The following is a 25,233-nucleotide window of genomic DNA, read 5'->3' on the forward strand; positions in this document are numbered from 1 at the left end:
TGCACTCACTGATCAATGGGTGTCCCAGTGGCTCCCAAAGAGTTTATTTCCTTATTTCCTATAGGTGTCTTCTGCATGTTTGAAGGCTGTTCACATAGCTTCACTCAGTTTTCTCCTTCCTAGACTGATGCTTACAGGTTCCTCCAACTTCTTGCTTCAGCCCTGTCTGCTGGGCCAGCGGCTGTCCTCACCCCTCTCCTCTGCACTCCCTCCTTACCCTGTATTGCAGCACCCAGAAGTGGGCTCAGGACCAAGCACAGCAGCTCCCTGTGGTCCAAAACCCTCCCCATGGCCCCATGAGGTGTCCAACACACGATAAGAAATTATGCTGGTGCAGTAACAGACATACCCATGTTTTGCGATAACAAAATACTTGAGTTTTACTGAGCTCTTATCCGAGCCATGGATCATCATCACCTCAGGGTTGAAATGGCTGATGCTGAGTGATTTCCAGCATGGGTTCCCCCAAACGGCTGAAGGCTAGGAGAGCCTCCCACCCCTCAGCATTTCCTCACCCTCCTTGGCTTTACCTTCTGCCAGCAATGCCTGTTTGGAGGCACCTGGGGTGCAGGAGGGGCTCTGCCTCCCGGCTGCTTGCCAAGGGCTCAGCACTCAGCAACCACTGCTGCCCAGAGAGGGGAGCTGCTTCCAGGTCCCAGATGGGAGATGAGGCGAGGTCCAGAAATAACAGGATGAATTGAGGTGAAGCCTGCCTTGTGGTTGGTGTGGCCAGCCCTGGATTTGACCTCCTGTGAATTCCCTGAGCATGCTTCTTATTTCCAAAAATCTGTAGGGAAAATGGTGAAAAGTAGAGTTTTGACCCTTGTGCCTTGCTTTCTTCATCTTGGTACAGCCTTAGAGGCAGAAGGGCCCTCCCTGCTGAGTGAGCAATGTGGTGTTTTGCCCCAAGTCTCTCTTGATGCCAGTTTGATTCCAGGCGCTGAGCGTAGCGGTTGTGGGTGTGAATCTGGGCCGCAGAAATCTGATGGGAATAGTGATATCAACAGTGTAGCGAGTTACAGTCCTGTAATAACAACAATGGAAAAAGCAAAATAAGGATGTTGGTTCTGGCTGCAAATCATCTATTTCTCTGCAGCCCGCATGGCTGTCAGGGCTAACACTGGTGCTTGTTGCACCAGTGGGAATGAAGGGGAACAGAGTTACGTGTGTCTTCTGGTATGTCCCACTTTCTTTCCATCTCACCCTTTTTTCCCCATAGCTCTGAGCTGGAGTTTGATTTTAATGGCAACTCATCAAACTCTGAGGTGAGCGAAGGACAGACCTTGCTGGTGGAGCCCCCCGCCTGCCCCAGCCCTGTCCGGAGGTGGCCATCACTTGCTGGGAGCCCTGTGGCGCCGGAGGAAAGTCCCAAAACATACAAAGTTGCCGATGGTAAGAGTGTCCTGACCCAGGGGTGCTCCAGCAGCCTCTCCTGAGGGCTGGAGAGAGGGCTGGGGGCAGAGGTTTCTAAGCGGGGGCTGTTGCCTGCAATGTGGCCAGGTTGTACTCGTTAGCGGTGTCTTTTTAGGGGGATTTCTGCCTTTGGTGTGCTGTTGCATGCATTTCCATGGTGCAGGGTAAAAGGTGCTTTACTTGCAGGGGTGGGCCGAGTGCTTTCCCACTGCCAGAAAGTTTGGACGTGCGGTATGTGCAGTGCTGCCTAAGCTAGGGGCACGGGGGGAGGCACTAGAGAGCCCTGCTTGGTTCAGTTTGTGCTTCTGTCAGTAGCTGCCTGAAATGTTTGTATCCAGTGAAAGCACAAGGAGGAAAGGGAGGGGAGACATTTAGGAATGGTCTGACTACACGTGAAAACTAGTTTCTGGAGCTGAAGAAGGTCAAAACTAAAAGATGTGCTAAAACCAGCCAAAGAAATGGTTTTGCAGAAAATAAAAGGCCGTCAGCATTCATTTCTTCCCGTCTCCCACCCTCCCCCATCCATATATGCATTTTTATCCAGACAGAAAGGAGGAGATTTCATACAGTGATTTAAATTGACTCTCGAATACAAAGCCATTGTTTAGGGCAAAAAAAAGACAGTGGCAAACACCAAAAGGTGCCCAGCAGTGTGTGACCCCGTGCAGTCACCGAAGGATTTTTCTCCCCAGTTTCATGCTCTGCCCGCCCCTGGCTGCTCATGTCACCTCTGGCCCACCACGCCAGCCAGGTTATCTTCATCTCCATGAGCAGCCTGTCTCCCGGCTCCCCATCCTCACCCGGCTGCTTTCCAGGTGTGAGCCTGCCCCACACCTGTCTGTCTGTCCGCCTGCCTTTCTGCTCAGTGTCGCTTTGGGGGTAAGGAGAAGGGAAGCGCTTTTCTTTGGAGCGTCGCCCCGCCGCCCCTCCTGGCCGGCTGCGCGCTGCCCCCTCCCGGCCGCCGCCGCGGGGACACCGCTGGGAAACCACCCCCCGCCTGCTTTATTTCTCTCTCTTTTCTGTTTTTTTGATGGTTTGGGGTTTTTTTCTTTTTCCCTCCTTCCCCCTCTCTGTTTTCGCACTCTGGCTTTTGCTATGTTAGTTGACCATGTGTCTTTTTGGTTTCTGTTCAGCGCTACAGAGAGCCAATACTTTTCACTCCACGGCGTTAAATAAGTATCAGAGTTGGAGAAGAAAACTCCAAGCAAGTGAGTAAAGCCTGAGAAGCAATTGTATCTTCTCTTTATGCTGTATCCTGTTTTCTTGTCTCATAAGTTTCTGTTTCTCCTTCTTTCCTTTAAAAGTTTTGTATTTTTGCATCAGCAGCTGGGAAAATTGACATCTAAAACACACCAAGTATTCGTTTTCCATTTTCTTGTCCTGAAAAGATCAAATTCCCTTTTTGCATGACTGTCCCCTGCATTATCACACTCACTGTCAAGTTGTGTCCATGCTAATTCTCCAGCCAAGACAATGCACCCTGATCCCAGAGCCTGTCTCTAGCCCTGCCTTGCACTGGTTACTTTGGATTAGGTGTGATGCTGGGTCTGAGATTTTGAGTATCACTTACTAGAAATGCTCCTGGAGGTTCCCATTTACACCCATCTACAGGTGCTCTATCACCTCTTTTTTCTTGGAAAAAAACAGGTGATGTTTCTGAGTTACTGAAAGGGAGAAAGTACTACCAACCATCCCAAGAGGTGAACTGGTGAAAATAAGTGTTACTAGTTTTTGTTCGTTAGCCCTTTGACTTGTTTTGAGCGGACCCGTCCCTGCCCATGGGCACTGCACAGGCACGCAGTGATTTTGATAGCACTCAGGTCTGGGCTCAATTCACTTCTGAAACGCTGTGCAGTCGCCCCTCAGAGCTCAGACTGCATCGAGGTAATCCTCCAGGCCTGTGGCCCTGGAACAAGGTGGCTGTCCTTGGTCACACCTCTGCTGCTTGTGACAGGGCCTCCCACCTGCCTTGGCACAGCCCCTCTGCAAGGGCCCACGGTGCCTACCCAGTCCTCACGAAGGACTCGCAGGTACCTGCCAGGGTTGATCATACCATTATGGGAGCTGGGTAAGCTTAGCAGCATCCCAAACCCTCTCAAAACTTGGTTTGAAACACAGTCGTATCTGTTAGACTGGGGTGTTGACAGCTTGAAGTATAAAACATGAATGTACAGCAGTGGAAAGAAGGGATTTGTGCATGTGACCGAGTGCTGCAGTTTCTGGGCATGGAGACAGCGGGTTTTGGGGAATGGTGGTGACAGCTGCTCTTTAGCCCTGCCCTCAGCTGCCCTCTGCGACAAGCGGGATTTCTGCTGCTGCTCAGAGTCCCACTTGCCTTCAGAGAAATTAAGGTTTCTGAAACAAGTAGCATCCCTGTGTCTGTTACGGGACCAGCATTCAAATAAGAGGCGTCTTGGCTTGCTTGGTTTGAATGCACTATGAACTTCATGGTTATTTGCAAGTACTCATTGTGAGAGGAATTTTTACACCTCGAAAGAGGAGACAAGCTGCATCTCTCCTCCCCAGCACCGGCACAGGGCTCGCCTCTGAGCGAGCAGGTACGTGTGAGCCCTGTCACTGCTGACCCCGCAGTCCCCTGGAGGCCCCTGGTGCAACACACCTGGGATAACTCAGGAAATCTCAGTAGAGCATGCATGGGGCTATTTCATGGTCCTGAGAGGATGCTCCCACCAAGCTTGACTTCAGCAAACCAGCCCCTGTGCCGGGCTGTCCCCAGTGAGGCCGCTGTGGCAGCCGTGATGGGGCTGAGAACCCCGGGGTTCACCACATGTCCTGGTGCGCGGGGCTCGCCGCGCTCTGCGGGGCCTCCCTGGAGAGCGGCGCGGGGTCGGGGTGGCCCACCCAGGCAAGGGGCGTCCCATGCCCAGCATGGGGAATAGAGCAGGGGGCCCTCAGAGTCTTGTGGCATCTGTTGTCAGCCTCAGAGATGTCTCTGAGCACTGTACAGCATTTGAGGATTGGCTTTAATCAGGTGTAGGCTTCACCAAAGGCTTGGATTTAAAATCTTGCCTTTATTGATCTCAGTTTTTAAAAGATCAAACAAAAATTATGCTTGTTCCAGGTTTGAGAAGAAAAAAAGAAAGACAGAGAGGAAGGAAAAGATCAGGGGTCACTCTTAATTTCCACTAATTTTCAGCTTGTTCTCAGCAAATGCATCGTTTGCCAACTAATTTTCCCATCGTTTTATTAAAATCTTCTGTGGGCCTCCGAAGGGCTCTAGAGGGAGCTAAAAGCCTTTGAGAGGAAACGGATGAACTGCCTGATTTTGTCTGAACCTCAAGTATGCTGTTAAAACGAGGTGTAAAGCACATTCAGTATATACTGGGAACAGAATAAAGGCAATTTTTACTCTCTAGAGGAGCACTGTAAGTCTTAGTTTCTATATTTAAGCCACTTAATATTTAGTTACAAGAATGCATATGATCATCAGTCACATGAAAGAAAAATCTGTCTCCTTTTCAGACTTATTTCCCAAAACACATATGTTTCATAAACAGCATGAGGTACATGGCCAAGGAAAGGAAATCAGTGTCATGGTTACACTGGCTGAAGGGCTCAGAGCAGGATATTACCTTTCAAAATCTTTAATCCCCGTTGCACAGCCACAGGGAACACCGCGCTCTTAATTTATCTTGGTCACTTGGAGTAGCTTTTGGGCCAAGCAGATCATGATAGGGCCCTAGGGAACTTTTTTTTTTAAAAAAATCCAATTTTGAATGTGGAGCTGCAAATACGAGTTCAGCATCTTGGTGGGAATAAATCCATTATCTCTGTGAAAGATGGCAAGCTGTGGCTTTGCATGAAGCAACGTTCTTGCATGTGCAGGCCCTGTCCCTGTGAGCTAGTGCAGGCCCGCGAGAGCCATAGTGGGAGGTAGCTCTTCTCGTGGGCATGTGCTGTTGCCCTGCAGACTCTGGTGGTGGGGTTTGTGCCTTCAGCGCTGTTATGGCTGTAGCAGAGGCTGCATTTCCCCCCAGGGTGCTGAGCCATGACATTTGCCCATGCCAGGAGGCTCAGGACTTTAGCGGATCAGGCTAATCCCTTCCCCGGCTCACTTATGCAGGTGATGGTGGGATTTTTTTTATCCTAGTTCTGGATTCTCATGTTTTCTCATGGCTCAATTCACTTTACAGAATGTAAAGGTCAGCCCCTGGTTGCTAGTCACTGCGGGAGTTCCTTAACGAACTCCAGTACATCGTTTCCCTCCATTCCTGACTGAATGTATCAAATTGCATCAAGATTGGGAACGAATAGGTGAGACACTGAGAGGAAAGTAAAGTTGGCCTCTCTCCCTGGCTTGCCTTTTCTGAAGTCCATGTGCAGGAACTGTCTTCTCACTCTGGTGTGTTGCTTTTGTCCTTGCTCAGCTTTTAATTCCTATGTAGAAGAACCAAAGTTTGCTTTGGGAACCTTTGTGGGTTTCAGAACTAATAACTGGGTTTGAGAGTTAATAATTCAGCTATAAATATACTTGCCATGCTATAGCTTGACACAGTAATATCTTGGCTCAGCGATACTTATGTTTGGTTCAAATATTATTTATTATGTAAAATTCCCACAGGCACAAATATTAGAGAGCTCTCCTGACTCCCTTCAGGTGCAAGTTACCTCCCTATTTTTTCTTCCAGGAGGTGTGTGTCTGTCTGTGCTAGTTTTGGTTCAAGGCCTTTTGCAATTAGTTACCTTGCCTGATCCTAGGAGAGCCCCCGGTGTACTGCCTGTTGGCCTGGCTTGGGAGACAGCAGGATTATTTCTGCCCTTACTGCCTGCAGGTGGTTGCATTGCCTATTTCTTTCCTGTTCTGACAGATAGCCCTCTCAGAGGTCATCCCATTTTTTCATTTCTCGGAACTACCCAAAGTTTCAGAAGTCGCTGGTTGTTTTGACTGCCTCTGCTTTTAAGGCCTGAAAGCCCTCTAAAGAGGGCTGGTTTTCCAGACGGTTTCCTGGAACTCAAAAGCTGTTTCACTACGTCCAGCCAAAAAGTGAAAGCAGTTCAGGTCCACCGCTGAAAATGTCAACACGTGTTTGGCACAGTGTGCACACACATATGAGTGAGTCCATAAACTTCATTACTGTTGGTCAGCTCTTCAGATACAGCTGTATCCAGATGACTGTTTAACTTTCTACTCTTATTCTTTAATTGCAAACTTTATTTAAGACAAAAATAATACCAATGTGATGGTAAAATTTGTGTCTTTGGCAGGCTTCCCTCTGCTGTCCGGCAAGAAACCCGGGTTACACTGGAAGGAGAGCTCAGCCAGCTGTCAGAGTGGTCCTGGAGAGGATCAGTCCCAAACACAGGTACGAAGGAGAATGTGCAGAGCAAAATGAGTGGCACCACTGCTGGGGCATGTCTGCTCTTGGCAGGCTGGCTGAGCACCCCCTGCTCTTTCAAATAGTTTTGATCCTCACAGTAACCACTAAAGTTGGAGTGCCTGTGGAGGATAGAGACTTTGATGCTCTGATTGATATAACCATTCCCAAATCACGTGGCTAAGTCACATTCACTGTGGGACTCAGACCTTGATCTCCCTGAGAGCTAGGCACTAATCTGTGGCATCAGACAATATGTAGGCACCACCACCCCACCCTTCCCTTGCATCACGGGGCTTAGCTGCTACTGGAATTTCCTTTGTGCCACAGTTTCTGCCCAAAGGAGAGGAAATCTCCCAAACCTCTGTCCCCTGGTGCTCCTGAGCTGGCTTTTGGTCCGCCCATGTGCTTATAGGGCTGGATGGAAATGTGTAACATGCTGGAAAAGGCCATGTGCCAGCAGTGGTGGGGTGAGAGGGTGTCACATCTGAGTGGCTTAAAAGCCACTTGATCGCTGTGCATCGCTGGGCGAAAGGCAAGGGCCAGCACCAGCCTTGGGGAGGAAATGTGGGAGCTGAGGTAAGGGCTCGCATGGTGCCAGCCATAGGAAACCTGGTGTAGGAGACTGGGGGATTTTTTTAGGCCATTACAGCCCTTAGACATAGGTGTGCCCATGTCTAATGTTTACCCTTTGCATCCGGTGGGCATAAGACTTCTTAATTTGCAGCAGACCCTTGGCTCCACACTTCCCACAGCTCAGGATCATCTTCAGTTTCCTTCAGGACCTAGTATTTCCATTGTATTTAAAAAAAATTTTACTTTTCCTAAGGCTGAGGAAGGGTGGGCCTGCCATAAGTGCAGCGCTGCAGCAGGAGTCATGACCGACCGTGCAAGCAAAGGGCAGCGCGTCCCCTGGATTCGGAGTTGGGCGGAGTGGGGAACAGCCCACGTCCTCCGTGTCCTAGCCCATTGTTCTCACCCTTGGGTTACACATGAGTAAAACTGCTTGACCTCAGGGTCTGTGTCAAGACTTCCATGTCCACAGTGGTGGCTGAGATCCGGTCCAGGACAATAGGGCCAGGAAGGGAACGTCCCAGGGGAGCCGAGCTGCACAATGCTGCCTGGCCACGCCACGCACCAGGAGAGGTGACTCCATGCAGCTCCCACTCTATAAGCAGTGCTTAGCAGCCTTTTTCTTACTCTAAAGAGAGAGGATTAAGCGGGTGTTTATTTGTTTATTGGTGTTTCTCATGTTTTTCTATCTGAGATACTGGCCAATATTAATTTTAGTCATCAGATACAACTGTGAAACAGGGTGTAATCATTGCCTTACTTCTGATGCTTCTGGGAAACAAGAAGTCAGACAGATTAATGGCTTCACCCTTGTGAATTTGGGAATCTGGCACATAAGTGGAAACAGGCATTGAATCTTCACACCATTCATTATCACACAGTGTTGAGAATAAAATGTCTCTCTTTTAGGAACAAAACCACCCCTCTAGTTTTGGTCTGCTGGCTAAATAATGTGGGCATTTATCCTTGGTACTATCTCCAGCAGAAAATTTCAGTGGCTAGAGTAATGAATTTATATATTTACCAAAGGAAAATAATTATAAAAGAGAACTAATTGAATTGTTTAAAACTGCCACCTTGCATTTTACACTCTTTTCTGGGTTACTTCATTCATCCCTACCTGTGCTATGTAAGCATGCAATATTATAAAAGCAGCTGGAGCGGATGGATGACGGTCTCTTGTGCTTGCTGGAAACTCTAAGGTGATGAAACTGGGATGCACATGGGAGAACAGAGCAGATCTACTCTTGTTCATTTTCCTGTACATAGCACTGTTTCTTTCTAAGGAAAATATTAATGGCAATTCATAAAGATATGACAGATTTTTAGCATGAATAACATTATTTTGAGACTTAAAATTTCCAGTCATATTAGATGTCCACTCCTGGAGAAATACTAGCCCTTTAGGGAGAAAAGCTTTGCTTCTTATTGTATTATCATCTACATATATATGTGTATATAAATTAATTATTACATTTATTAGTATTATGTTATGATTAAAATATCATATGAAATAAAAGATGTACTCAACTGTATTTTTCTACGCCAAAATCTTTTTTTCATGCACTTCACAGTTGGCTTCTTACAAGAATTTACCTGAAGTTACAAGAGGACATCTCAAACCCTACAGCCCAGTGTTTCAAAGAAAAGAAAGAGTCAGAGAGATGCCTGAAGACATCCGTCTCTATGTACCCCATTGTCCTTTGCAGAGCAGCACCAGAGGTTTTTCACGGACCCCTCCTGGCAATGGGACAGTGGCTGCTGATTTTTCTGACCCTGAAGATACAGATAGTGACATTGGGACATACACAGCCCAGGGCTGGAAGGAAAAAAACCAGAAATATACCTCTGAACAAGAAGATTTTAACAAGAAGACAAAAGTGCTGTCATCTCTGGATTTGAAAGAGAAAGATGGCAGAAATACAAGGCAGCCCGAAGAAAAGCCTGAGCGAGAATCAAAGGAGGCAAAAAAAAGACTGTTTCTTTGTACTCAACAGCGACCCTTGTCACACAATTCAAACGGGAAGGACTTAGGTGGAACCAGTCCAGGGTATCAAGACAAAGGAGCACTGTGGACTTCAGAGGAGAAGGATGCTGATGGGACAAAAGATGCGTTTGAAGTATCTGATTGTCCTGTGCCTCTCTTATTTGCAGATGATGCTCCACCAACTCTACCAGTTGACAGAAAAGATGCTTTAAGGAGTCTAGATGCTGCTGCCAGGGAGCACACAGCTGGCCAGCCGAAATCACCACTGAGGCTCATAGCCAATGCTATCAAAAGGTCCATTTGGGAACCTCTAATTTCATCTCCAGAAGGACTAAAGCAGGACTCAGACAGCAAAGTCAAAGCCCCTTCAGAAAAAGCTTTCTTCAGCTTCCCCAGTACTCCTGGCTATTCCCTAAGCCAAAGGAATGGCAACAATAATACAGCCAATAACACTGAGCCACAGGAGCTTAAAGTAGGGGAGTGGGCGGGAGAGTATTTAGGACATGGGAGCCCTGTCTCAAACCCATACAATTCTTCTGTCAGCTCTGAAGAGAGATCTCTAAGGGATTACAGTGAAGAGGTATCCTTCCCAGTCTACAGTCCTCACACCAGGCTTTCCAAATCAACCAGTACACCTCAGAAATCATCTTGCGCTAGGATGGAGGATGTCCCAGGACTCCTAGAGAAGTTTACCTTCAGAGAGACTTCTCCAGGGGCTCCCATGGATGATGTGTTTATCTGTAATGAAAAGTACCCCCTTCTTTCATCATCAGAGCCCAAAAACACCTCCAATGACAGTCTGGATGACTCTGCACAGAATGGTAGTCCCGGGTCACTCTTTGATAGACTGAGAAGTAAAGCTCATGACAGAGAAGGGAATTCCTTTGTGTCATCTCTGCCTTTCATGGAGGACCGTTCTCCAGAAGACAGGCTATGTTATCCTTCCACAGGTGAGGACCTGAGTAGAATTATTTTTATTATTATTAAATTATTATTGTTAATAATAGCACTGAACATTTGATAGACCTGTGTGTGATCATGCAAACACTTATCTGTAGTATGTTTAATTTATAGTTACTTTCTACATAGGAAGATTTAATAAATATATGTTTTTGTTAAGGTTTAGGAGATGCTTCTGGTTTAAAGGAGCAGAGCAGATTTGAAATCAAAGTGCAGCTCACTGGACCCAAGTTTGGTCTGCTGTTCAAATGTGTTTGGGTCAGGAAAATGTACTTGGTGAGGTGGCAGAGCTGGTGAGGCGGAGTGGGACGCTGTGCAGAGCAGCTGCTGCTGTGACACTGAGTGTGCTGTGGAAGGGGGAGTACAGCAGGCAAGTGGAAGGATGAGCACTGAAAGCTCCAGTGCAGTGTGGAGTACATTTGGTACCCTTTCCATGAGGAGCTCACAGACTGAAGCAATATGGTTGCAATAACAAGAAGCTTTGCTTTGTGTGTGTGCCTTCTCTGCAGGTGTCCCTTCAGCTCTGTCCACTGTTGTAGTGATCAAATTGTAGACATACTTTTGGGAGCTTTGTGGTGTCATTAATATCCCCCTGTTATTTTCTTTGAGAGGAGATAGCACCTTACTGACCTACTCTGACCTATTTGTGAGTCTATTTGGGCAGTGATTAAAAGGCATCAATTTTCATGTTTGCTTGCAAGAACAAGGTTAGGATTAAAATTGCAGATCAGTCTGAGAAATATTGATGTCAAAGAGCAATCTGAGTAATCTGAGCATAGGCTCAGAAAGAATTAAGTGCAGCACAGTTTCAGGTATGAAATATGAGGTATGAGAGCTGCACCCACCTGTCTTTCTTTGTGATTCATCTTTCCACTACCCCACTGCAGAAAGTCACAGTTATTTAACTAAATAACCTGTTGAATGTTATTGACATACCCGTTTGTTTCTTTATTAAATTGCAACCCAAACTGTAACCTCAAAATTGCTGCTGTACTGCATCTGTATGCATCTGCTGAACTGCAACAATCTGTATGTAAAACGCAGAGTCACTGAAATGTTCCCAGTGAGCTGCCAGATCCTTTTTGCCTCCTTTCTGCTTCAGAGCCACTGCATACTGTGAGGAAGATATACATTTTATAAGAGACTTGATCTGAAGCTCATTAAAACTGAGAATAACTCCTGTTCTCATTTCTGAATTTTTGGATTGGACTCGTGGAGCATCCCTTATCTAACAGCTCACAAAACCAAGCATCCCCCCTGAGCCACAGGATGCTGAGGATTGTGCTGAAGCCACAGAGTTGCTGCTGTTCACTCTTGTCATGCTGTGGTCTTAAATGGGAGACTTTACTGAGTCTATACCTAGTCATCACCCTAACTCTTAACTAAGTGTATTACAGTAATTGGGATGTTGTGTAGTTACTAAAATGGGAAAAGTTCTTAGGTTTGAATAACGCTGTATTTTATTTATGTTTTAAATATTTTGGAAAAACATGCTGGTTTAATATGTGTTGCATTCCTCTGCAAGCCAAAAGAGGAATTATTAAATTATTATTATTATTGAATATAGGCATTGCAAAGTCTTTTCAGAAGAAAAAAAAGGAGCTTTGATCTAGCCATTTGCCCATGAATCTGTCATCTTCAACGTTTCAACACTTCAGCTCCCTGAACTTTTAAAAACATTCATATTTGAGTAAATCAAACTGGTAAAGAGCCAAGTCCTGCTTGGCTCTCTAAAATGGCATTTCTGTCTCATACTGGCACTTGTCTGAGACCAGGCTTGGCAAACTTCAGCCATGAACTGATGACGAGCTTTAGCCCACATTACATGTAATTATTTTTCTCTGTTGAAATTTACCATGAATTTCAGACAATTTCTTTTCTTTAAAGAAAAAAACCCAGCACCTTGTAGAAACCAATTTAATGAGGCTGTTTCTCATACCGCTCTTGGCTCTTTGCAGTAGGCCTGTTTGGGGCCTGACAGACTTGTTCTGTGCAGGTATGGTTGGTCTTGCATTATGCTGGCGTTTTCTCCCACAGTGGGCTGTGCAGCCAGAGAATGAGCTGGATGATAACAGCCCATGGGCTTGAGATGGGACTGGGCAAGCTCACTGAAGAGAAATCCACTGAGGAGTACCAAATGCTTAGAAACCACTTTCAATTTAGAAAGTTCCTGAACTGAAAAATGCTTGGAGGCTGGACGAGTCTCAAGGGGAGGAATCAAACAAGACTGTCCAGTACCTATAGTATTCCTTTAGACGTCCACTGCTGGAGACAGACTGGGAGGACCTTCAGTCTCACCCTACACATATACTTCTATGTTCTCTTGTTCATCTGTCCCTATACCTTATCTTAGTTACTTCATCAGCAAGTACACGTCCAGATGTCTTCCCTATGCTGATGACTTCTGCATTTCAGACCCAGGTGTCTGTCCAAACTAAAAACTGTATTCTGCCCTTTCTGTCATCTCCTGCCAAGTGTTCAGCCACCAGCTGAAGCTCAGCATGAGGAAGCAAAGACCTTAATTACTTAGCAGCAGATTGCCTGTCACTCAAACTTATGTCTGCAGTTACACCTTCCCTATGGGCCGTTCCACCTTCTGATACCCAGACCTGGTCTAAAGGCTTTCTGGCTAACACTTTCTTTCTGTTTCATAAGAGCTATTCCTCAGGGCCACTTGGAAGTTTTGGGCTGTCCAGAGATCTGGCTGCAGAGACTGCTTGTGTGGGACCTAGGGGCTCATGCACTATTTTCAGTGAGAGATTGGTTTTAAAAAAAAAAAACTTATGTAAGTTTGAATGTAGAATATACAAATGTCCCCAAATAGCTAATAACCACACTGGAGTTTCTAGGTTCAATTCCAGATTTTCGATTTACTGCACAAATCTCTTTGGGGCTTTTGTCCTTTGATTCCTCCTTTGTGTTCCAACCTGCACTTAAAAAAACAAAACCACCAAAAACTTGATCAATAAAATTGATCAATGAGATGGTTAACTGTTCTCTCCTAAGCCTACTTGTCCTTTTGGAAGTCAAAAAAATGCCAAAGTGCCATGTCAGTTAGATACTAAAAATCATTAATACCACAGAAAAACAACAGTAAAAAGAGAGCTACGCCAGGTTGTATGAGAGAGTTGCAGCCAGCAGTGTTTGTAACGAGACGTAGTAGTGGATCCGGAGTTTAGGTTACTTTTGACTTGGACCTTCTGAAGAGCAGCCCGTGAATGTTATTGGTTATTGGCAGATATTTGTGACTCTGGATTTGCTTCTTGATAGCAATGGACATGTGGGAGGAATATTTCTGTCACTGACAGGGTAGGGATCATGTGAAAATATTTCTAGAGTTGTCCCTTATATGAGGTGAGAGTTATGACTTGTCTACCTGGCTCACTTCATTAAGCAGGACAACCAGTTCAGCTGATGAGAAAATCAGACATGTTATGAATTCACTTTGTTGTTCTTGTGCACTTTTAGGTTGAAAAGGGGTTGTTTGCAAATATTTCAGGTTCATACATGGTTCCCATTACTGCATCTTCGTACCACTGAAAGTCTGTGTATTTGCAATGTTTTGTATTTTAGAAGGGGAACCGAGGCACTACAAGATTAATTTACGTGCCTAAGATCACACGAGAAATCTGTGGAGAAGCAGACACGTGAAGCCAAATAGTCAAACCCCATTCTTGAGTTCTACTAGCCTTCCTTGTGCCCTACCTCAGGTCAATTCCCGTCTGCTTTGAGACAGCAGTGCCCCAAGAGAGATGTGTAACTTTGCCTCTCTCTTTTGTAAAACACTGAAGCGCTTACAGTGGTCATGATTAACTCCAATGACTTAATGAAAATATGCAATCTTGGACACTTGCACAGGAAGCCAAGAGATTAATACAACACTGTGTTATAAAAACAGTTCCTGCTCCAAGACTTTCTGTGCTCCAAGACTTGCTGTTTAGACTGCAGTCATTGCTGTGACACAGAACCACCCCAGGAAAGGGAGGTAAGCTGTGACACGCAGAGTGACGGCAGTGGTGCTTGTCCCTGTAAATCTCCAGGACAACGAGGAGCTGTTCTGGGTCTAACAGAAGGTATCTCCTTCTCAACGTTTTCATGTGACATCTCTCTCTTTGTCCAAAGGACCTCAAGTCTCCTAGGAAAACCAGTACCGTAGGTGTGTATGTTAAGGGAGGGGTTCTCAAAGCACTGGACTTTGGTCCAGTTCATCCCTCTGCATACCGTGGGGGCTTTACCACTGATGCCATTCAACTTAATTTTCAATGGAATTTTAATTTTATGGATTTAATTTTTCTTATCTCTTACGACATGCACATACAAGTATACCAAGTCCCAAAATCAAGAGTTGGAGGCCAGCTTTGTACTTTGAAGTGTATTCCATGACACTGTCAGATTCTGTAACAGTTAATACTCGTTGTCCTGTGATTTGACAGCTGTAAATCAGGCATGCTGTAAAGGTCTTTTGACCAAACTCCTAGTAGCTACTGTGAGGTAGAAGTCAAGAACAGATTAATAAAATTTCAGAAATATTTGTTCCTTTCCCCTTTATAATTAAGAACTAAAACTATGGCTGACCGTTCCTGGTAATCCAAAGTCATTTTAGCTGGGAAGAAAAAGCTCTAGTGTAACGTGTTAATTTGGAAGTTAGGAAGACACTGGAGTACTTAAGAAATAAGTAATAAGTAACTCCCATTTTGAAGGAATGAGATGGCTAGAAACAGAAAGCCCAAGTCTAGAACAGTTAAGATTTGGAAAAAACATATGTTTTTAGATTTTTTTCTGTAGCTATCGAGCTTTAAGGCTTGATGTATTTGGGGTAGACAAATTATTATTATCTAACTTCTCTATTACTAAATTTCAGATTAAAATGACCCAGCGAGTCCCTGAGTTGAGCATTTTTATGTGTGAACTCCTTGTGCAAATCCTCACAGCTGGCGGCTAAATTCTGCCTATCCCACCCCTCTGGAAATGGGAAAGATTAATGCTTAGTCATCTATAGTATAACGTATAGATGCTATAATATAGAAAAGTAGTTTGTGGGTTTTTTTCCCAAAATAGCATAAATGTGGTATTTTTCTCTAGCTCTACATAAAGCAAGTTCATTCAGTGAGGTAATTTCTCACTCTGCTTGTTATAGTCGTCTTGAAGCTGAAATTTGCATCTGGGGTACATTTTAGAGCATATTTCTGGTCTCTCCTACAAGTAAGTAGCCAAAGAAAAATAGCTGAGCAGAGCACTGTGTGGCCTCCCTTTTAATGTTGAAAGAAATGCACTGTCCCACTGTTTCTATTTCCCTGAAATGTGTCAGGACCACACATCCGGGAGCCAAAAAACTCTATTCTCATCCCAGTTCTGTCCCTCTTCACTGTGTGTTTCCGGGCACCTCCTTGGAGCAGCCCGTGCTTCCGTTACCCACGGTACCTCGGCAGAGAAGGTCAGTGCTGTGCAATGACAGGGACTGGAACTGCCAACACGCACAGGCAGATCCATCAGATGCCTCAGCACCGAGTGGTTTCACGTGGCCCTTTGTCCTGTAGGGCTCTCGGGTGGACACAAAGAAGGACGTAGCTGATGGCAGTCATGTGGCTGCTCTCACAGGGCTTTGGGTACCGTGTCCCTTGAGAGGCTGAGCTGTTTCCGAGCAATCGAAGTGGCTTTGCTCTGGAAAGCAAGGTGCAAATACCTGCCTCTCCATAGCAGATAGGCATTGGGAGGACTGGGGATGTTATGAATCTGTTCTCTACGCAGACATTTGGCTTCCTCATGCTCATGAGATGGCCCTTGGAAGCCCTTGACCCTCTCCCTGTCACAGAAAGGCAAAGAGCTCATGAGTCGCAGCCCTGAGGAGGCGGCAGGTGCCCTTGTGTTACAGCAGTTTGCTTTTCCTCTAGACCTTGTAGTGCTATTTAAATTATTGATATCATTCAAAGAGGAGGACAGGGGGGAGCAGTCACTTATTCCCACAGCTGAGAGAAGAAAGGGAGCATGTAATTGCTTGTGTTTCCAGCCCTGCTGGGCTGTAAATTTTGCCCTTTGCATATTACGGAATTTGATTTCCACCAGCAGCGTAACCATAGGGCAGTTACTGCAAACTTCTGGTTGCACAGGGAAAAGCAAGGCAGGTGAGTTTACTCCTCAAAACAAGCAGTGACTGATATTCTCCATGCCTTTCTCCATCTCATGCACTGGGAAGGACTTTACGGCTGAGTGTCCCTGCTGGGGGCAGAGATGGGGTGCAGCTGGATTTGTGCTCTCGTCGGCAGAGCGTGGGGCAGTGTGTGGCACTGGTGCCACCCCAGCAATTGTGAGGCATGGTGAGAGGGAGGTGTGGGGTGGCAGCCTGGGCGAACCTGGGCAGGGAGATCACCTGGGAGGCTGGACACCCACCTGGAGGGCTACTGCACCTCCCTGGTTTAGCTTGCAGGCATCTGCTGCCCAAGGACTTGTCCTGCAGAAAGGATGTTGAACCCGAGCCTGCTCCGCTGGGCACTCCGAGCTTGCACCTTCATCGAGCACTAAGACTGGGTGCTTCTAAAATTGAGATTGCTGAGACAAATCAGAATTTCTGCCTCAAAATACTTGGATTTGATTTTATTGCTTTACTGGCTGGCATGAAAGTGTTTCATGGATCCTGATTTTAAATTAGGACTTCAGACAGAAGTCCTGCTTCAGGACTGGGATCCAGGACAAGGCAAAGAAGAAACATTTACACTGGGAGAATGGGAAGCGATTTTAATCGGAACACAACTTGCACGTAGAAAGCCAACTGTTACCTCACAGATACAAAGAAAAATGGCACTGTTAGTTTTAAATAATGTACGTTTCCAAGATGTTGCCCAGCTGTTAATCGTTAACCCTGTAGCAGGTTGAAGCATAGAGACAGATGTTCCAAAAGCAGTTTTGTTTTCTGAAATAAAGAGAATGAAGCTATGAATTAGACAAATTAAGAAGAAATTCAAATATTTACACCCAGTTGAAACAAGATGCTGGAAAAACAGGCATGATAAAATTGCTGCAATTAAATGTAATTTAATTTATAATTCTGAAAGCATGCTTCTTCCAAAGGCAGCCTTTGAGTTTTCCTTATGGAGCGCATTGTTGTGATGTATGGATTTTCCTGACTTATTATGGCATTTTAATCAACAGTTCAATGATGTGATAATATTCCTAAAGCAGAAAAATAAGTGACGTTTGTTTAGACATAATTAATGAAATATTTATGTTGCATGAGGCTGTGTGATAAAGCCTTGTTCTCTTAGTCCATTTGCTTCTGATTACATTTGTGATTTTTTTATATGACCAGACATTCTGACGCCAACTATTTTACACTGAGCAGATGTCATGTAGTAAAAATGGGTGCCAGATGCTACAAGCCACATAAGGGTAATTTGTTTAAGAGCTGGCTCAGACTTTTTGCATTCAATTACACTGTATAGTGAGCCTTATACAATCATTTGGGTAATATAGCTAACTTAGATATACATTTTAATGAATGTTGAGTGCATTTAGAAGAGCATGCTACATGCAGGGGGCCCAAGGAATTCATTTATTTGTATGTAATACCTGAAAAAAATCAAATACAGCCAGACAGCGTTTTTGACAGGGATCAAAAATTTAATTAATGCCATCAACTGAATTTCCAGATTGCTCTAGGTGCTGCTGATTAGAACTTGGGGCAGGTGCAAAGTGTCTGTGTAAGTTAAAGAACAGTATTTTTTGCTTCACTGACTATTTTGTTCCTGCATTTTAGGATGTGAACACCTACCTGTAAGAAAACAAGCTACTGAGTATTCTACTTCTTCCTCTGATGATGAATTTGAATCCAAGCCTTTATTAACACACAAGGTAATCTTGACTTGGAAACAGAAAGATATTTCCTCAGTTGGACTGTATTTAAGAGCTGTCAGAGGATTTTGATCTAAAACACACGGCAGTTTCTCCAAGTGAGGACTGGAATGTTTTATCAGTGGAGGTTGTGTGTCATGGAGAGAAAATACATTAAAACTCTCTAAGACAGATGAACATCAAAATTTCTTTTTTCTCTTTGAATCTTTAATTCCCCCGGGTTACACCGGCATTGACAGAGGACATCTTAATTTGACAAACAGACATGTTTCACTGAAACCACTTTGAAGCTGCATTCTTAAGTGGCCTTAATACGTAGCCCAACAAGCAAACTATTGAAAAAATTAAACCAAACAGATGCAGATTTCCCTTGGGGAAATACAACTTCATTTAAGAGGCACTGTAAGCAGGTTGCATGGAAAACACTGTGTTTATCCTAATCAGCACGACTGCGTGAGCCACGAAGTCACACCCAGACCCTTGACACCGAAAGGGCTGCCTGCAGACCGGGGTCCCCGAGTCCTAGCTCAGTCCTCTGTCTAGCAGGTGGGGTTAAAGTACCAGTGAACCCTTGGTACCCAGCTCTGATGTGAAGAAACAGAGCTTTTTTTGCCCAAATAGCTCATCAGAGATGTGTTTACCTCTTTCCTGTGAAGGGGGAATATCAGTAAGCGGAATTAATAGTACAAGGTGGCCTTTTGATTTGTTGCCCTTGAGGGGGGGTAAAAAAAGGAAAGCAGAGCAAGAGGCTACCCAGTACTCTGAAAAAACAGTGGAGCTGAAAGCTAAGTGAGGCTTTGAGTGGAAATCCAGTTGCACAGCTCCAGAGGAACCGAAGTGCCGGAAGGCAGAAGCGCAGCAATGTGTGGCGGCACATCCCGCCAGCAGCTCTGTGTCAGGAGGCGCTGATATGTCAGAAGTCATCAGTCATCCTTCCTGTTACAGGAAAGACAAGGTATAGTAAGAAAATAATTTGGTGAATTAAATGAAGTTTAAGCCAAATTGAGCAAAGAAGGAAGACGGGAGAAAACTGGATAGGAGGAATTCCCAACAGTCCGGGCAGGCGCGGAGACAGGCAGGACCAGGCAGCGCTGCCAGAAGCGGGTGAATGAGCAGCTGCCGCACACGGGCATTAGCAGTGACTCGGTTCTGATACACGTTCCCCACTCAGCTTGTTTCTCTCTGCTGCCTCCTAGCACCTCTTTTCATGCCAGTTCTGGCTGCTATTTTGCCAGTACCACCATTTGTCTCTGGTAAAACTCAGGGAAAATTCTAGTGGCTTCCTGGTTAGGTTTTTTAATCATCTTATCTATGGTATTTTTTTTCATCTTGTCTCACATATTCTGTCTCGTCCAAAATGGGAAAACCACAGCCTTGAAGCACTTCTGGATAGCCTGGGTCAAAGGCAGGATGGAGCAAGCACAGGCAGCTCCCTCGTCAGCCCCGCAGCACGTGCTGCCCCCCTTTCCCGGCAGCAGTGCTGGCTGCCCCACGGAAAGGCAAAAAACCTCTGTGATGCAGGAGAGAAATGGTATTGGGGAAGGTTTTGTAGGGCTTCAGGTAGTGTCCTGTGATGGCCATTTCTTTCGGAAACATCCCTTTTACCATGTTACAAGCAATCCAAAGTGAATTTTACTACTTAGCAGCTACAGCAGTAGAAATAGGTTGAGTTTCCTTACACTGGTGCTTCCCCTGACCTGTGCCCGGCTTCTTCCCCGAGCATGGTGAAGTCTGCAGAAGCCATGTATACGGGTGGGTTGTATAGAGTCAACTTTATCATTCAAGTCATTTTTTATAGACACAGTTGACACTCAGGCTTGCAAAAAGAGCTTGTAATGATTTAAAGTCAATGTAGGCAAATGAATGAAAATATTCCTACATGAATATTTTCATTTCAGTTTGGTTGCCCCACACACCCTGCAGCAGCTCACCTCACTCAGAGCAGGGGAGTTGGGTTGGACTATCTCTGGAGGTGTCTCCGAACCTCAGAGGTTCTGTTATTCTGGCAAAGGCTTGAGGAAGCCTGTAATTGCGTACTTACACTTTGATTGCCTTTTTTTTGGATCTCTCTTTTGTAGGCAAAAAAGGCTCTTAGAAGAAGGAGGAAGCTGGAAAAGGAGACAAAGCAATTGATTAAACAAGAGGAGCTGAAGAGGCTTCACAAAGCACAGGTGAAGATGTAGCTTTCAGATGTCCCATTTGTCTCCCAAGAGTAACTAGTGAGGACAGAGGGTATCCAGTGTGGGCTCTGCACCTCCCCTCGCTCCTCACTGCAGGTCACTGCCTTCTGTGTTGAAATCTCCCCAAACCATCAGGAGCAGTGAGTATGTATGTGGCAGGGCCTTGCATCTCTATTTGTGACACATCCACCTGCGCCCCGGGAGATCATCATAATTTTGTAATTGTGTATGAAGAACAGGAGGGAGTAGTGACTGGCAAAAAGAGAGTAACACACTGAAGAGGGAAAGAGATAGAAAGGGGAAACAACATCAGCCCCTGAGAATGTAAGAAACTCAGCTATTACCCCTAGGTACTACAGGAGGGTATGAAAATACAGTGATGGTTTTTGTTCTCCCTCTGTCATCACAGTGAAAGTGAACTGTTTTCTTTCTTAATGACGCAAAGTCACTGCACTTTACACAGGCCCTACTCTTCGGGAAACGCTGGAAAAGCTCCGGACTCTGCTAATGATTTATTGTTTCCGATTGCAGTTCAAAGATTTGAGAATGCATTTCTGCACAACTTGATCTCAGACTGTTCTCTCAGGTGGCAAAATTTTCAGGTTTATTTATTTCACTTATCAGACATACATATCTATATGCACACATGCACAACTTAATGGCTTATGCGGCCATTAGCACTTTTTGTGTGTGTAGCATAGGGCAGAGAAACCTGAGATAGATTTAATCTCATTAATTCAGGTTGTAATGGTAATCGAGATGTGATAGTGGGGAGAGCAGGCTGCTTCTGTATCATTATAGCAGGTGGAGAGTTTTGGATGGAGCTTCCACTTGCTACCTCTGTACCAATATTAAATTAAAAAAGAAAACGTAGAAGTTGTTTTTCAGATGTGAATCTGAAATCTCCATTTTTGTAGACTTCACTGCTTTTGCAAAATGTATTACTGAAAAGGAGAGAAATTTTGTGTTTGAACCAGACAGTGGATTTTAGAAAATGCTAGTATCTAGCCATTACTATAAAATCTGTGACAGAATAAAACTCACGGGGGGAAAAAAAAAAGTATCTTATTTGATCCAAAATAAGAGCAACTATGTTACAGTTGTTATCTGAGAATTCTAAACTACCTCAAGGTAAAATTAGATGCATACGTGCCTTCTCTTATTTTACTGCTTTGTGGAAATAAGTCCAAACTTTTTGAACTATCTTTCATGTTTGTTAGGCTGTTGCTGAGGGTTTGGCTTGGTATGCCCTAACGCAGCCTGAAATGGGAACTGCTGAGCATCTGTCTTTGACAGTTCAACCTTTTAAGGTGTTTCATGCCTATTATCCACATGGCACCTCTGAAAAGTATATTTAAAAGGCAATGGACCAGTGAATGTAGAAGTCCTTCCTGAAGTGCCATTGAATTATCACTTCTTAGCTATTAGATCCTTCCTTCCTGTGTCAAAAGTTTGTGAAATATGAAAGCAAGATAAACAACAAAACCCCACGGACAGCCAAATAGATAGCAAAGCTTTCTAGCTGTAAACCTTCCATATTTATCTGAGCTCTATTCACATAGCAGCTCAGACCATGTGCCTCTGAATGTGTAAGCATTGACTTTTCACACCTCGCAAGACACAGAAACATTATGATCTTTGTTTTACAATTGGAGAGCTAAAGTTCAGAAAAACTGATGTTCTTTTAGTACCTATGATACTCACATAAAAATGTGGGTAGATACCTAGTGGAATTATTAAATTGCTTAGGCGCCTAATACACTCAGTGAGTTTGCAAATCCTGTGACTCCTCTGAGACCTTTTCAAGCTGTTTCTCTAACCACTGAGACCATCTTTTGTCTCTGAATTTTTAAGCTATGTCTGTAGCTTTTACATCATTACAATTTTGCAGGCAGTCCAGCGCCAGCTAGAAGAACTGGAGGAAAGACAAAGAGCTCTGGAGATTTTTGGTGTCAAACTGGAGAGACAACTAAGAGGAGAATCAGGTAAATGAAGCAGTGTTTGGGTTTTTTGGTGTTTTTTTTTTTTAATCTTTTTGAAGCAGAGTGATTTTCATGATTATCATAGAAATGCAGTTCAGTGTGAAATCTGAAATGAAACAGTAACTGGAAGGATAATAATCATTGTTTATCCTTTTCCCCAAGCACCTTTACGCTGAATGCTACACGTTTTCTGTTGGTTATCACAGATTTGCCTTGCTATTTGAACCTGAGTCTACATTTTTTCCCCCCAATTTTAAAAATCCCATCCTGAGCTTAATTTCATCTTCTGGAGGGAACCAGTGAGCTGTATCTCAGTTACCAAGCCAGCAGCAGCCCGTGCCTAGTAACAGAGTCCTTAATGACTTCTCCCGGAGTGTGAAATGCCATTAATACAATTAGAGCCGGTGGCCATGCTATAGCAACAGCAGCGTGCAGGCGCAGAGACCCCAAGCACACAGCTTTTCCCCCAGCGGGGAATCATCTTGGCCCCAGTTGGAGGCAAGGTTTTCCCTCGCTGGAACCGAGAGCGCCGAGCGGGCAGGACCGCGGCGTCCCGCGGCCTTGCGCGTGGGGTGAGGCTGGGGACACCTCCCGCGGAGCCGCAGCGCGTCTGGGGGCTCCTCCAGGCTCCACATGGCGCTGGGACCGCGAACCCTGCGGGGAAGGGCCCGCAGAGGGGCTGTGCGTCCGTCCTGAAAGGGCTCGGGAGCCGACACCCCGATTGCAAACATGTCGCCACCTCTGATTTACAAAGCTGAACCTTGTGCTATCATGACAACACTGAAAGCCTGGATATGTTTAGACACCCGACCTTTCTGTTGTCCTAGCTAGGCAACCCAGCACAGTCTCTACATGCTGGCTTTTTTAATGCCATATTTCTTAGCGGTTATCCCCCCTATTCTAACACTGAACTAATCAGTTTAGCAAGAGAGCATTTGCCCAACCTTTTATACTTATTAACTAATTTCCTATAATTGATAGTGCCAACCTATTTCAAATGTTAATTAAAAGGCTAGCATTTTTTTTTCTTAAATGAAAACATAACCTTTTATCAAATGGCAGCCACCTTACTGCCTGTGAGAAAGTCTGCTAAAAAACTTTGGAGTGTTTGGAGTGTTAGCTTTTTTCTTTACTGCTGAGTTGTATAAGGCTTGGGTTTTTTAAGAAACTTCAAAAATATAGAGGGACAAGAGGCTTCCAGCTCTTGGGATAGACACTGAATACCAGGATAAATGGCCTAAAGCCACCTCTTGTTTTTGCTGTTTTGACAATCACATTTCCTAAAGAAGGCTGTCTGCCAAGAGATTGATGCTTCTCATTCTCTTCCCATCCTTAGTAATTGGATTGCCCTCATTAAGGTGAAAGCACTACTTTTTCTCTCTGTTGATTGTTTGTGTGTAGGTGGCTAGTTACAAATAGGGCAGATACTGAAATATAGGATGTTGCTGTCTCTCAGTAGAAAGCACAAAGCCATAAGTTTCCCAAACAAAATGTGAGTGCTTTGTTGCTTGTAATAACATAGGTGTAATCATGCAGGGATTGGTGAGTTTCATATTCTGTTCAACCTTCTTAAAAATAATGAGCGTTATTGTTTAATGAATGACCAGTGTTTATTAGGTTAAATTGTATTTAAGCAGGTCTGCGCTTATGCAATTCAAGTGATTTAATAGGTATTATTAAGGTAATTAGAAAACGATCACAGTTCAGCAATAATATTGAGCTGCAAAGGTTGTGAATAACCAAATTTAGAGACAGGCCTGCAAACACTAGTCTTCAGTGACATTTACGCAACTCTCCTCTAATAATTGTGTAAGCCCGGGGTGAATGGCCCCTTTGTGAGGGGAGTTATTCATTAGCTCCTCAACTGAATTAGAAGAGAACATGCGTGGGTGCGAAACAACTGCCATGAAGACTGATGAGCAAAATGAGGCTTTGATGATCTTCTAATTGTAGTGACAACAATTCATGTGTTTAAAAAAAAAAGAAAAAAAGAAAGAAATAATATCAGTCCCGTGAATAATTTTTCATGCCAGTTATTCCCTTTATTCTGGTTCAAAATACCAAATAATAAATCACTGACGTACCATCGCTTTGTTTTCCACTGACATTTGTGGAGGCTTATGGAGATCATCTGCCTACAAGAAAATACAGAAATAAAAATCTCAAAACACGTTTTCCACTGAAATTAGCATAACGGATCAGTTGACTAAACAAATCATGAGGAAAGATGGTAAAGAAGAAAATCTGTGTTGAGAGAATGTTAAGAAATCACTTCATGTTTTAGAAGGTGAACAAATATCTGCACCTGTGGCAGCTAGTTTTGGGTTTCATAAGGAGCATATCCGAGGTTTTCAATAGTCAGAAGAAATCAGTTGAAAACCTGAAGGAATAAGGAATATGAGGTTTAGCTATTCCTAAAAAGGTGCAGGCTGGCTGAGCCCCCTTTATTTGTGACTGCTGTACAGAGGGGAAGCCTAGCATCCCTCTGGAGAACAGAAGGCTGGAGTTTTGAGAACAGTGTTCAGTAAATACTTCTCTGCAGCCTGTCATTCCCTCAGAGGTGATGAAAATATAAATAGTTACAATGTAATTAGAAGAATATCAGACTTTCAAACAGGATCTAGGTTAAAGGAGACTTGGGTAAACCAGAAGAAAAGTTTTGCCTTAGCAATGCTGTTAGAAAAAGCCAGCATGGCTCACAGAACTGACTCACAAACTGTTTTCCCTCTAACCTTTAAACAGGTCTGTTGTGCTGTGTTATGCAAAAGGCTTCATTGGCTTGTTCTGCCCTTGGAAGGCATAAAGCACTCCATCAGACTTTAATATCTATCAACGTTATTATTAACAACCATTTGAAAAGCTCAGGGGAAAAAAATGCCCCTGGGGACACCTGGGTGGCATTCTGTGGGATGGAGAAGGAGGAAGAACAAGGGCTATTTTTATTTCAGCTTCCACCG

At 44.5% G+C, this 25,233-nt stretch overlaps 1 protein-coding gene across 1 annotated transcript in view; it reads left to right on the forward strand.

The window, feature by feature from the left end:
• MICAL2 (microtubule associated monooxygenase, calponin and LIM domain containing 2) overlaps positions 1 to 25,233 on the forward strand; it is a 128,666-nt gene that overhangs the window by 95,536 nt on the left and 7,897 nt on the right. Inside the window, exons 27-33 of the mRNA XM_074918467.1 lie at positions 1,220 to 1,392; positions 2,547 to 2,621; positions 6,640 to 6,737; positions 8,897 to 10,259; positions 18,020 to 18,114; positions 20,193 to 20,285; positions 22,186 to 22,279. Coding sequence (XP_074774568.1) covers positions 1,220 to 1,392; positions 2,547 to 2,621; positions 6,640 to 6,737; positions 8,897 to 10,259; positions 18,020 to 18,114; positions 20,193 to 20,285; positions 22,186 to 22,279 — 1,991 coding nt within the window. The remainder of the gene's footprint in view (positions 1 to 1,219; positions 1,393 to 2,546; positions 2,622 to 6,639; positions 6,738 to 8,896; positions 10,260 to 18,019; positions 18,115 to 20,192; positions 20,286 to 22,185; positions 22,280 to 25,233) is intronic.

Source organism: Athene noctua, chromosome 14 (genome assembly GCF_965140245.1).
Source record: "Athene noctua chromosome 14, bAthNoc1.hap1.1, whole genome shotgun sequence".
Classification (NCBI taxonomy): domain Eukaryota; kingdom Metazoa; phylum Chordata; class Aves; order Strigiformes; family Strigidae; genus Athene; species Athene noctua.